This window comes from Limulus polyphemus, unplaced genomic scaffold, assembly GCF_000517525.1.
Source record: "Limulus polyphemus unplaced genomic scaffold, Limulus_polyphemus-2.1.2 Scaffold91, whole genome shotgun sequence".
NCBI lineage: Eukaryota > Metazoa > Arthropoda > Merostomata > Xiphosura > Limulidae > Limulus > Limulus polyphemus.
This window is the reverse complement of record NW_013665701.1, coordinates 1123013-1136934: the sequence shown is the minus strand read 5'-3', so window position 1 is coordinate 1136934 and position 13922 is coordinate 1123013. Positions and strand designations below refer to the sequence as shown.

The following is a 13922-nucleotide window of genomic DNA, read 5'->3' as shown; positions in this document are numbered from 1 at the left end:
ATTTAGTTATATATATATATGTATTTACACATGTAAAGAGTTATGTTAGAAAATCATATATACCTCGAGATATATATTGTGCATTTTTAGACTGCTCCATGAATTTTCAAATCGAATGATAATCAAGTATATTGTTGGATATGGCATCACGTTAAAACCATATAAATCAATCCTTGGAGGGTTACGCACATTAAAGAGGGGCAACTGTATTAAAAACACACGAATTACAAACATAGTTTGAGTTCGTCTTCTGGTGTAGTTTCTTTGGTAAAAATATTTATAACACTGAAAGTCTAGACGAGTACTAAGAAGTTGATACGAGTTACAAAAGTGTTCATACAATAAGAATGAAAATTTAAAGTTACATAATGTCAGTAAAACACTGTTGCATAAAGAGTTTAGCGTGGTCATTAAAGTATGAATAAATGTGACATATCGATAAAACCATTACAGAGACGCAGCTCCACATTCCTGGTAAGAACAGAGTTAGTTCCCCTTTATGGAATCGTACCAAATATATTTTTTTTAAATAATCAATACGTGCTCTCTAATATACCAAGAGTAACTTTAAATACACGAAAAACTGGCTATAGGGTTCTTAAAAGATTAATGGTAATTTCCAGTTTGGAGTGCATCAAACTGCAATTAACTCAGTTGACTTGAACCGGTAGAGCTCAACATACAGACAGAAAAAAAGAAACTAAACAATTAGGTAATGTTCAGAGAACATCATCTATGAATAGGGATTTAACACTAGGAAAATAAAAAAACAAACCAAATAACTTCGAGATGCAAAAAGAAAAATCCATCTGAGTTAAAGAAGATTCAAGTGACTGGCATTTTCTATTAAGGGATTGGAGAGACAATTACTATGAACAAGGTAAGCAACATCCACACATCATGTTAGGGAAATAACCAAATACACAGCAAACGTATATGTATTGTAAAAAATATATTATTCAATAAAATAATTACTTATGAGGTTATGAAACACAGTAAAGTAGGGATCAACAAAAAGACCAAAGATAAAATATGTTACTTCGTCTATTTGTTCTTTACAGAATCAAAATTTATTATACATTTAAACAACGCAAATTTAAACAGTGTGTAATAATTCACTTTACATGACTGGTATCTCTAATTTATTAATTCCCCATTGCTATCACCTTTACTGACCAATCTGCTAACTTAGAGCTTTACAAATTGTTTAAATAGTTTATGAACAGCTATCTTAAAATATGCTACTTTAAGAACGGCTTCCTGTTAAAAAAAATCGGATGAGAAGTTTACAATACAAATTATTTTCCACTCAACATTATACTATTTTAAACAGTTACAGGGATATGACACAATAGTTCTTGAGTTACGAAAGACGGACAAGAACACAGAAAGCAACAAACATGATGAGCCCATAGCAATAGTTATCGTTTACAAGCAAGAAAATGACTTTAATAACAAGAACATAGATGAAACTTAGTTATCTGAATGACGCCTACCTTACAGATACTTCAAGCATATGCAAAATCTTCTATTGTAAAAAAAAACTATGCATGCATATTAGAGTGGTTCCCAAATAACTTTTCATTTGCATTATTTCACTCGTATAATAAATTTGTTTTATAAGATAAATCCTAAACACAAAATTTGTGCTTGACTGATGAATGTTTAGAGGTGTCCCAAAAGGTGTATTTACAGAAGCCAGGGTGTTTTACAGGATTTCAGCTACCTGTAGGTTTATAACTACTGACTAATTTTGTTAAATAAGATTACTTTCTCATTATCATTACTGTAATGATATGCTTTATTTTATAAATGATATACAGTGTACAAATTTAATATATATCATAGGTATTTAGAACTAGTTAAACAATATATGTAAGAAGTTATTGCAGGTATAAAATTTATTACGAACATATACTTGAAGGATATAAAATATTTATAAGTAAACCAGCAACTCAATCTTAATCAAAGTAGAGTGGAACAGGACCTACAGATAAATAAGTGAAATATCTTTTGATTAGAAATGAGATAAAACTATAAAAAGACATCTTAATAAGTCATTTTAATAAGTAATTTTTTACCGTTTACACGATTTATTGAAACAGTTGCTGCAAATTTTGCTCTCTTTTACTTCCAGTTTTACAGAATGTGGCTAATTTAGGTCCATCTTCATCAACACGATTGTAAACTTTGGTTAGGAAGGTTTAGTTAGTTGGTTCGATAAAGGAATCAGCTGTTTCTGGTAATAAGCTTCCATCACAGCAAAAAGTTATGGCTGAACTCTCTTTTTACATAAGGGCATTACAAAGATAGAGAGCGTATAAATTCGGTCATGAACGACGTTCTTCCATTTTGGAATAAATCTAGGCTTCCGATTCGAGCAAGACGTCACTGCATTGAAAAATTAGAAGCTCTCTTTCAGGAATGGAAGAACTTAGAGAAACAGAGTAAACTTTTCAGAACAGAATTCATCACCATATTTTTGATATCGTCCACGCTAATGCTATGAATATCGTTATGTTTCAGACTTTCTTCTAGCTCAGCGAGAGAAGGATAGAAGAAGATACGTTGGAGGTGTTGATTTAAAACTGGCAGCAACGAAAATCAGGCGCAAGCGTCGACTTGAAGAAGAGAAAAATAAACTCTTGAACAACGTAATTCTTGAGCGATCCAGGTCTAGCAGCAATTCATCGCCAAGTCATAAGAAATTTAAAGTACAAAAAGCGGCTGCAAGCCCTTCCACATAACAGAAAAATCAAGAGTCCCATTTAGCAAAGAGTACAAAGAAACCAAAGAATGGTGCTAATATGAAGCTTGCTTCAACACTTATTTAACAGGGTAGGTATTAGTAACCACAATGCGACCTATATTCTTAGAAATGCTATTCATGCAAGTGGTGGAGAGATTTCACAGTTAGCTGTCAGTTGCTCTTCAATTCTACGTGTTCGAGTTCACTACCAGCCTGAAACTGCAAAAGCAATGAAAGCATGTGACACTTGTTTGTCCTTCAACTGCATTACCACAGTGGAGACATTGCTTCACCAGTCCCAGAAGAACATTTTAAAACTCCAAGTAGCTTTTCAGTTTATTTTCCTGTAATGACTACTTGGAAGCCTGTAAACTGATTCTTGGCCTGAGATGTCTTGAAGGATCTTACTGCCCTAAGATCGGACAGTTAGGTGCCTTTAGGATCAAAAGGCAAGGTTTCAGTAATGTGCTTCGACACAATATCAGGCAAAACTGGCCATAGAAGTGGTGCCTGTACACTCAATGAGCAAACAAAAAGCTTACGTGCAGGCATAATATTTATAAAATTGTCATCAAAAAAGGTCTTTTCCACTTGTTTTGGTTCTACCAGTAGTCTTCACATTGCCATCTTAAAGATATTTCAACAATTCTGTGTGCATATCAATAAGAACTATAAGATTGCCGTGGATGATGATAAAACTGCTCATTCCATTGCTGATTGTTGGTATCAGATGATTTCACTTGCAAATAAATGTTTGCAAAGTCCACAACTAAGAAATGATTACTAAGAGCTTTTAGAACATCGGATTACATTTCTTGGGGATGTGCCTAACCGAGGAACTTACTTTCAATATCCTGATGTCTCGCACCGTGCACGATGGGTGGCTCATATCATTTATGACCTAGAAAATCTGGATGTTTGAACAACAGTTTTCCTTCACAAGTAAAGAGGTGAAGGGCCTCATACATTCTAATTCGTTTGCTTCGAAAATCTACCTTAAAGTAAGATTTTATCTTCCTATTTCAACTCCATCTAATGATTTACATTTTCTAAAAGCCATTCATTTGTATGACATAAATAATCAGCCAATACATTCCACTGCTATCTGTGGTATCTTACTGGGTTTTCATATTTTGAGGACAGCGTGCCGTCCCTAGTTTAGCAGTGAAAGACAGGAAGGCAGCTAGTCATCACCACCCAACGCCAGCTCTTGGGCTACTCTTTTACCAATGAATAGTGGGATTGACCATCACTTTATAACGCCCCTAAGGCTACAATGGCGAGCATGTTTTATGTGACGGGGATTCGCACCCGCGACATTCAGATTGTGAGTCGAGCGCCCTAACCACCTGGCCAAGCCGCCCTCATGATTATGAATATAGTTATGGAACAGACCTTTTGCATGTTATTATTTGTTAAATAAAACCACAAGATTCAGTTTCTTAAAAACGTAATAAGACATTCTATGTAAAATACCCATGGCAATTTATCTTTTTTTTGCCAGTTTAGGCAAGCTTTTAGTATTTTGAAAATTGGAAGATCGCACGAAAACTGACAACTTCATGTATGAAAATTCGTGTCTTTAATGTTAACTATTACGATATGATAGGAAGTATTAATGCACTAACAATCCACAAATTGCTACGATTACATTAAAAACAATGTAGGAAGGTCGTAGGTCAAGATCAATGGCAAAGGTTGGGCTGACGATTTGTGCCATGTACTTCTGTGTTTGGTGAAGAAAGTATATTAGGTATAACTACAAAACCAAGATAAGCTACTTAAAATTGCTAGAACATTACAGAGAGCCGAGAAAGACGACTACCACTCATCAACTTACAAAGTTATCTAATAAATATCACCTTCGAAACAACTCTACATAATCAATCTCACTCTAAAACTCCGCCTTACCTATTATAAAATCATTAATCACCAAACTTAACCTGCTAAACAGTTGTGTACAATCATTACTTGTTTATCTGTCTGATCGATCAGATTGGCACTGCCAGACCCTATAGTATATTTTTTATAAGCATCTAATCTTACTTTTTAACAATCATCGCTCCCCCACAACTACAATAGACGTACAGTAGTTTAAAAACGTCATAGCCACCCAATACAAATTTACATATCAAGATAGGTCTCTTTTACATTCTTCCTAACTCAAATCAAAAATGATGGATAATTCTTATACAGAATGGCAAAGAGAAAGAAGAGACGCAAACAATGCTATAAAAAGTGGGATAGAGACACACACACATAGATATAATTTATTCTCATAATAGCGTAGGGTAATTCTACAACTGCCGCTTTGAACAACAGGCAATCAATCACATGGCTTCTGCAGAAAATTTGAGCTCGTTTGATGATCAAAATGGTCCACTGTAAAAGAAACCTCTCAGTTGGCCCAAGCAGCGAACTGTCATCAATAAATCAAGTTCAATGAGAACATGTTAAAGAACCCTGAACAAAGAAAGTACAAATTATCGTCGAAAGTGACAATCTAACAGGCTAATAAAGGAGAACTAGTTTCATATATGGCTTTAAAACTACCTTCTACTGTTTCTAACTGGTACATAAGCCCAAAATACAACACAAAAACTAACGATACTTGTACCTTTGTGTGTATAACGAAGGAATCAATAAAACCTCGGGTGTTAAAGTTAACAAAGTTCACATAATCTTTCAATTAAAGCTTGGTTAAAGCGGTTAACTCCATAAGAGTAACAAAAATTATGTATTTATTTATTTTTTAGATCGTCCCTAACTGAAAGACTAAAACGAAAAGCACCTAGTCACAACTGCACCCACAACCAATTTTTATCTTATCCAACAATGGAATTTCACCGTCACTATTACATCGTACTCACTGCCCAAAAGTGCGAAAAACGTATTTACGACAAAGGAACGCGAATAGTGGTGATCTATTGGATTCACACGACGGACAACCTAACTACTAAGCCACGCCCAGCCAAAATTCTGTAGTAAAAAATGTGGGGTTTGACAACGGACGCCAGAAATAACTTCAAGAAAATGTTTAATATAAATTAATAATTCTAGAGAGTACTAAAACAACTGTCAAAACTACTTTAAAAGGAAATGCAGGTTTTTGTTTTTTTGTAACCATAAAAGGGGACTTTATCCCATAAATAGAAATAAAGCAGATAAACCGTTATATATTACCATTTAAACAAAATCAAAACATACAATACACAGATCTTAGGTTCATTTTAAAAATGGCTGATAAAATGTTGAAATTCACTTATATGAAAAAGAGTGGCTAGTGTTCTCATTTTAGTATGTATAGCAACCCATTCACTAGATCACATCAAAAAACGTGTGTATGTCACAGTATTTATACACAATTTGCCCTAAGCTAAACGATCCTTCCTAATATGCACTTAAGAATCAGGTCCACATGAAACAACTACAAAATTTAAGGCCTATATCGATTTTTTATTGCTTTTTCGTTTGAGAGTTATGCTGTGCCTCAACTTTGTTTTTTTTTATCTGCTTGTGCTTCAGGCAGTTAAAAACACACCAAAACTACAGATGAAAAGAAGTCAAGAAAATTCAAATGTTACAAACTCGTAGCAAACGTGCATAAAGTATTTTCAACGTATGATGAAAATAAAAGTCAGATAGATTGAACAGATAAACTATTTGTCTCATGAGAAGTATAATTAACTATAACCATGCTTCGCCAGCTTAGAAAATGCGTTCACACCGTAACAATTCTTATTGTAACAAATGGCTTATATAAATAGTGTTCGGACCATTACTGTGTTTGTTGTGTCCCAGCCTTTCTGATGAGCTCTGTATTCAGCAAAACGCGTCGTCGGCAATGGATATGCCATAAAGAGTGGTTGAAATACTATTATATACTTTTTTTCTTTTTGAAAAACCTTAAAGGACGAAATAAAGAATGTAATGTTAACAATATAATGTGTCCAATACTAATCTCCTACGACAAGTATGACTATTTATAACCATGCTTCACCAGTTTAGAAAGGGCGTTTAGAGACATGAATAGTTTGAAGAGGGCAATTTGGATACTGAAAGAACCTAGCACCACCGAATACAACTCATAAAAGAAGATTTAACAACTGTGGTTCAGTGATGTTTTTTTTCTAAGTAAATTATCATTCGGTCCCTATGTCACGCAACATAAAAATATATCAGAAACATATGACTTGTGGCGTTTAAGTATCAGGAATATACAACTTAGTAGTATAGTAACTGCAAGAACTATCACCGTTTCTACCATAAGAAAAGTATTATTTCTCATTTTGTTTTTTAAAACAAATTCAACGAATAATTATTAATAAGAACTTTCGAGCGAAAGTAAAGAAGTGCATAGTAATATCAACCACACCATATCTGCTATATCCAGAACTAATGTTCAAGGAAGATGAATTTTACTACCATAGACTTTTACTACGACCCTTGTTTTTAGAAGCTCTCACCTCCTTCCTGGAAATTCTTAATCGTAAATTGGCAGATAATTCTATATACAAATGTGCATCACTAAATAGCTATTACCAACACGAAATGAGTTTTGTACTAAAAAACAAAGAAGGCTGTTGGCTACCAAGTTCTTAAAGATTTCTTTACAAACCTTACGTTGAATTCTTATTTTCTTCAATGCCACACAGGAATTTCTACTTGTGAAAACAGTTTGATATTCTTATGTGCAATTATTAAAATTAAACAGAAATTGGGTAAATGTATTAAATCTAGCAACAGGGTTTCATACAAAGTAGGATGGGGGACAAAAGCAAAATCCCTTAACAAATCCTGAGGCTGTTAATATAGTGTATGTTCTATGTAACAAAATACACGTTCTACACAAGTTAAAATCATGAGGCTGATAATATAGTTATGTTCTATGTAACTAAATACACGTTATACGCAAGTTTATTAGTTTGTTAAGCGAAAAATTACACAATGGGCTACTTGCAGTGAATTACATTATATACTCAACATATGTATGAAATGAAAAACTCCAAAATATAAAACCTCTTATTACACTATTGAAAAATATAAACAAATACACAACCTGAAACCAACATTAAGAAGAAAAAGGTTGGCACGAGATACAAACTGTACTCACCGTTTCTGTTTTCACTATCAGCAGGTTTCATCTGGATAGGGTGATGCATCTACATATACATACAGAACACAAGATCATCAGGCTCACATAAATACCACTTAACACGATACGTACAATTCTGATACAAAAAATGTGCACATAACACTCAAGAATCTAGAGAAAGAAAACAGAAAACGTGTATACACACCACTACAGCATACTAAAATGTAAACAAATGTGTACGTTAACCACCCAAACAAATGTTAGCAAAAATATGATGCACACACTAAAGTATGGGTGATAATGCGAAACATATATAAACTTGTTATAATCAAGAGTCAGATCATATAAAATAATAATAATAAATAATATAACGAACAATTTTCTAAAACCGTGCTAGAACAAGAGATTTTCGTTTCGTGGCCAAAGCTATTTTAATACACTACCAGTGTCACGATTTTGTAATAAAAAACGAAAAAAAAAAGGTATTTCAAACATAAGCTAGAGTTTACTTTTTTCTTGCATCTTTCCGCACTACTTTGATCTTACGTTTAAGCTGATTTTTGAATGAATATTTCAGTAAAACTGCAAGAATGCATGCGATTTAACACAACTCTCCTGGGATCTGAACAGACCAATAATTTATATTTATTTATAGCATCCAAATGTTTGTATGATTCGTGTTTATTCATTATGACGCAAGGACAGTGCTATGGTAAACGATATAAATCTGGACTACAGGGTGTCCAAAAACGAGGAGGTCTTATAGATTTATTTTCACCTTATAGATTAAATTTGGTAGTTAAGAAAAACTTACCACAAAATATTGATTTCAATGCATTAATTTTGTTTTCTGTGGCCCAGTATTAATGAATAACAGAACTTCTCACGAATATGCTGGAATTTTATTTCTCCATTGGAACTTGAATTGTTCAAATTCCAGATTACCAAATGCGAGCTTTAGAAATCAAGCCGTCGAAAACCCCAGCTAAAATAGCCGAAGAAAAGACTGCCAAGAAAAATAAAACATTTCCTCAAAACTCTCAAATATTTAATTAACTAACCTGAATTATGTGTTCAATAAAGGAACAGAGATCCCATTTTTAAATAAACTTGAGAGCAAGTTATCAAGAGGTTGTCCCACAATCCCCCAAACTAATATCTAACCCTGAACGATATTATGGCTACTTTAAAATGTTCTAAATAATTTATCCAACTGTTTTAACAGTTTCAAACTAACGGAAGAACATTTAATCAAATCTTGCTCGTTAAACTGCAAAGCTATTACTTACAGTCAGTGTATAAACCACACGTTATATATGACAGCCTTGTCAGTTACAGCCTAACACATCGACTACACACTTAATAAGTTAATAAATTATATCAGTATGGAGTCTTAATTACATGGATAATTTTATTGGGGACACACATCAAACCTGTTCTCCTCGTATCTTTATCAGCAATATTATTCCTAAATTTTAAGGGGGGGAGAGGGCGATAAAGAAATTACTCACTCTTCCGGAGTACAAACCTTTAATGAAAATATTTATACGTAGTTGAAACCTGTATTAATATACATATATAGCTAGATGTGTTGAATAAAGCTATTAATCAAACACTGACTTAATGCCACTGTTGTACTAGTTTCTGGTGTCTTTTACAGCAAAGAATATTCTTACGATACTTTGCTGATTACACACTTCACTGGTGTTCACATATTTTTATATTACATTTTACAAAAGGAATATTAAGCGTAATGTTTTTTGTTTGTTTATTTGCTAAATACGACTTCAGTCTACGTATTTGTATTATATAAGTGCTCAGTATCTCAGATCTGTTATCCATAAAAACCAGACTTATGTTTATAATAAATGTCACTGGAATGTCACAAGTCAATTTTCTAATGCACATACAACTTGGGCTGTTTCTATGCTGCATACTCTAACAGGGCAACATGACACCGAACACAAAAAAATCAAGTATGAAATAAGAGAGTCTAAATGGTGTACTTGCGGTACAATGCCAAGGTTAACAAATTTCTACGATGTATCTGCAAATACAAGACAGGCTGACGAATGGTGTTAATTACAGCACGTCAGTGATAACAAGCTTAAACAATAATGTAGCTGTATCCGTCGTAACTACGGTGGAATCATATCAAAGATAACAAGCTTACACAATGTAGCTGTATCCGCCGTAACTGCGGCTGGATCATATCAAAGATAACAAGCCTACTCAATGTAGTTGTCTCCGCCGTAACAGCGGCTGAATCATATAAAAGATAACAAGCCTACACGGATACAGCTACATTGTACACAATGTAGCTGTATCCGCCGTAACAGCGGCTGAATCATATAAAAGATAACAGGCCTACACAATGTAGCTGTATCCGCTGTAACTGTGGCTGAATCATATCAAAGATAACAAGCCTACACAATGTACCTGTATCCGCCGTAACTGCGGCTGGATCATATCAAAGATAACAAGCCTACACAATGTAAATGTATCCATAGTAACTGAAGCTGAATCATGTCAGCGATAGTAAATCAACGCGATGTACATCACTCCAGAGAAACGGAGTCGCGAATGCCCCTACAGAGATGTAAGCAGAAAGAAAGTCTCGAAACACAGAATCTAAAAGTTCTAGCTGTACAGGAAAAGGGTTGAAAGCGTAACTGAACAATTGTAAGAGCTGCACGTCAATGAGGCACCAAGTCTTTCTGGTGTAACATGATTTGTGGTGGTAGTAGCTACACGGTGACAGGGACACAAAATCCTAGGTTGTGTACCTGCATCAGCGGTAGTAGAAATCCCATAGTGACAGAAACGTCAAATTTTTAGGCTGTGTACCTGGATCAAGTAAAAGTCCCACGGCGACAAGGATACCAAGTCACTAACCTTTAGTGCTTGTATCAGTGGTACACCACATAGTGTCTATACTACTTAGAAACTAACAGCGTAAAAAACAACAAAGTGGCTATGATATATATGGTTATGTTGACAGTACATTCCAGATACTATGTTACGTTCAAGAATTGTCTGGATAACCAAAAATGATATTCGGCTACAAAACTTCTAACCAAAAATTTAAAAATACAGTACTAGCTATCATCAGCATTTACACAACAGGTGTTACCGAACACTTTAATCAGCAGATAACGCTTTGTCACACACACAAAGCTTCATTACTCTTGTGTAAGCTTTAGTAACTAACAATACTAAATGTATGTAGGTACTACTCCTGAAACTAATATAAAAACAATAAAAATCGTACCAATACCATCTTATTACAGAAGATTACCTGCCTTATATTAAAGCAATTTTGAATAAGCAAGTCAGTGATACAGAGTAGCGGTGGAACGGAAAGTACCAAAGCTACATTTTGACATTGTTCGACGTTCGTAAGTAGCGTGATGTCATCGAGAATTGATTACTTTTGAAAAGGGTATGCAAGAGCCCTTTCCGACGCAACATATACACTCCGATAAAAAAGATGTGTCCAGATCGAAGATTTAGAATTTTCAACACGGGGATATCCCTTGTACTTGATGGCATTGGTAACCAAAAGAATATGTATCAACTCGAGTCTTTTGTTTGTTGGATTTCGCACAAAGCTACTGCAAGTGCTATCTGCGCAAACCATCCCAAATTTTGAAATGACAAACAAGAGGGAAGGCAACAAGTCAATACCATTCGCCGTCAACTCTTAGGCCAATCTTTATCAACGAATAGTGGGATTGATCATATCTTATAACGTCCCGACGGTTGAAAGAGCGAGCATCAGAGACGGGTTTGAATCCCGTGATCCGAAGATTAAGAGTAGAACACACTAATTGTTAGGCCTAGTTTGAGGCAGCAGGACTATGTAGAAAGATACCTGCAACAACTCGTATCCCAACTGTGGTCAGTGCGCCATCTTGTAACAGGTGAGATTACACGAACATAAACATCAGTGGCAAAAGTCATCTACGTATCCCAGGATATAGTATACAACATAATCAATAAATATTTCTGTCTGGCAAAGCGACACAAGTTGCTTCCACAACACATTTGTTCAACCTTCGCATACCTCAAACATCTAGAGAATGAAACGTGTATTCATACTTTTCCATATGAAGAGATATCGGTTAAGTCCGCGCGCAGCGCCTATGCAGTTTTGCACGATTGGACCGTTGAAACGAACTCTAGGAAATCAGTCGTCATTCTTATATAGTAGATAGCTTATAGAAAACATACAGAAGTAGTGGTGCCTTTTGACATAATAGTCTTGAGAGTGAAAATTTTGCATTGGAAACTATGAAGTAGAACTTTGTCAAGATACGCGACCGTTAGACAGCTCACGACCGGACGTGGTGAAATGGACTATAACGACGTGGCGAGAGTCCAAAATAGTTTTTATATTATGTACTCAACCTTGTACATCTTACTGCTAATCTCAGGTTAAACATGTTTTGCTATGCAACTCACGATGAAATAACGGCTAAATTATCACGCTATTTTCAACTCATGAGCGATTTGGGCAAGATAATTGAAGAAGGAAAAAATGTAATATCACAAATAATCCACTAAGTATGCTCCAATGCCAATACATAAACCAGAAAAAAACTAAAGAAAAAACAAAAAGAGACTGCCATAGCTTTTAAGTAAACTAAAGAACAATTCTTTTGTAAGTCTTTACCTATGATTTAATGAGAAATTCGGAAATTTAAATCAATGCAAAATATTGCCAAGAAAACGTTCTTTCAACGACAGTATCATACAAAAGCAAGAACAGAAATGATAATATCGAAACACAAAGGGATGCTACTCTTTCAATAGTGTATAATGCATGCATGCACTCAGTCAGTTTCCGTAACTCTAATGACCCTTAAAGGCAGAGTTCAGAGGAAGAAAGACAACCGTATACAGAGAGAGAATAGATTTAGAGAAGCTACATAGGTCGTTCTTTACTCTTATAGAAAGCTTGGAATTTATTAGGCTGTGAAATAAATTCTAGAAGTATAATATTCGAGAGGATCGATTGCTTCATCAAATACCATGTAAAAAGTGCTTAATAACTGTATATATTTTCAGCGATCTTGCAGTGGACAAGATACATTTTAGATACAAGCCGGAAATGTTCCTTCATCAGGAAGTTTATTACTTTCAAGTGAACTTTTGGGCATATAGAAAGATAAAGGAACCTTTTTCACACAACTGAACGGTATTACATATAACACATTTCTAAGCGTATACACATTCTGAGTTTCGGTTTCTAAATTATAAAATGCTTTCTACCGAACACGCAAATAAATAAACATTCCACGCAGAGAAATGAAATATACCTTTCGTGATGGCCCTGACAAGTCACGTTATAAAAAAAAATCCTTTTTAAATACTCATATGTCGTTATCTATAGGTAAATCTCTACCAAGTAATTCATTGAACTAACACGCAAAAATATCAATCCAGCTGGGTTCCCAAGTATATTTTCTCAAGAGACACGAGGATCTGCGTCCTCCACACTACATCATGGGTGGGCCATGTCACTTGCAATGAAAGGAGATTAAACACAGCTGATTTACCTAACTATGATTACAAATAAATAAACAACAACAACAAAAAAAAGGTTTAAGCACTTGGTGTGTTCAATATTCTCGAGCTAAAGTTTAACCCTCTTCTGTATATTCCTACTGACATTTTCAGTAATGTGCAATCAGGGGAACTTCGGGAAGAATTACAGCTCAGAAGACAGAAGATGACATCAAGTAATTAGCTGAAGAGAATAAAAGATCTTGATTATTCTAAGATATTCAGAGCTCAAGCCAAAAGACTACATCTAATTTAACGAGTACTGTGCTGCTCCGTACAACACCAATGTTGGCATAGAAAGCACAACTTACAGGGGCTTCAGCAAATCTTTCAAAATACAATTTCTTCAAATATGGGTATTTTATATAAAATACATAACACCAAGTAATTTTACTTTGTGTTTTATATATCTGAGTTCAACCTTCATCTTCATCTAAAACGGGTGACTTTTCTTTTTTGATTTAAATACATACTTATGTTGAACTGCTACATAAGGCCAACTTATATCAG

General features: G+C 34.6%; 1 protein-coding gene across 16 annotated transcripts in view; it reads right to left on the bottom strand.

The window, feature by feature from the left end:
- LOC106468799 (CUGBP Elav-like family member 2) overlaps positions 1 to 13922 on the bottom strand; it is a 371251-nt gene that overhangs the window by 78223 nt on the left and 279106 nt on the right. For all 16 annotated transcript variants that reach the window (XM_022397833.1, XM_022397811.1, XM_022397854.1 and 13 more), the window contains one exon: positions 7863 to 7911. In XM_022397833.1, coding sequence (XP_022253541.1) covers positions 7863 to 7911 — 49 coding nt within the window. The remainder of the gene's footprint in view (positions 1 to 7862; positions 7912 to 13922) is intronic.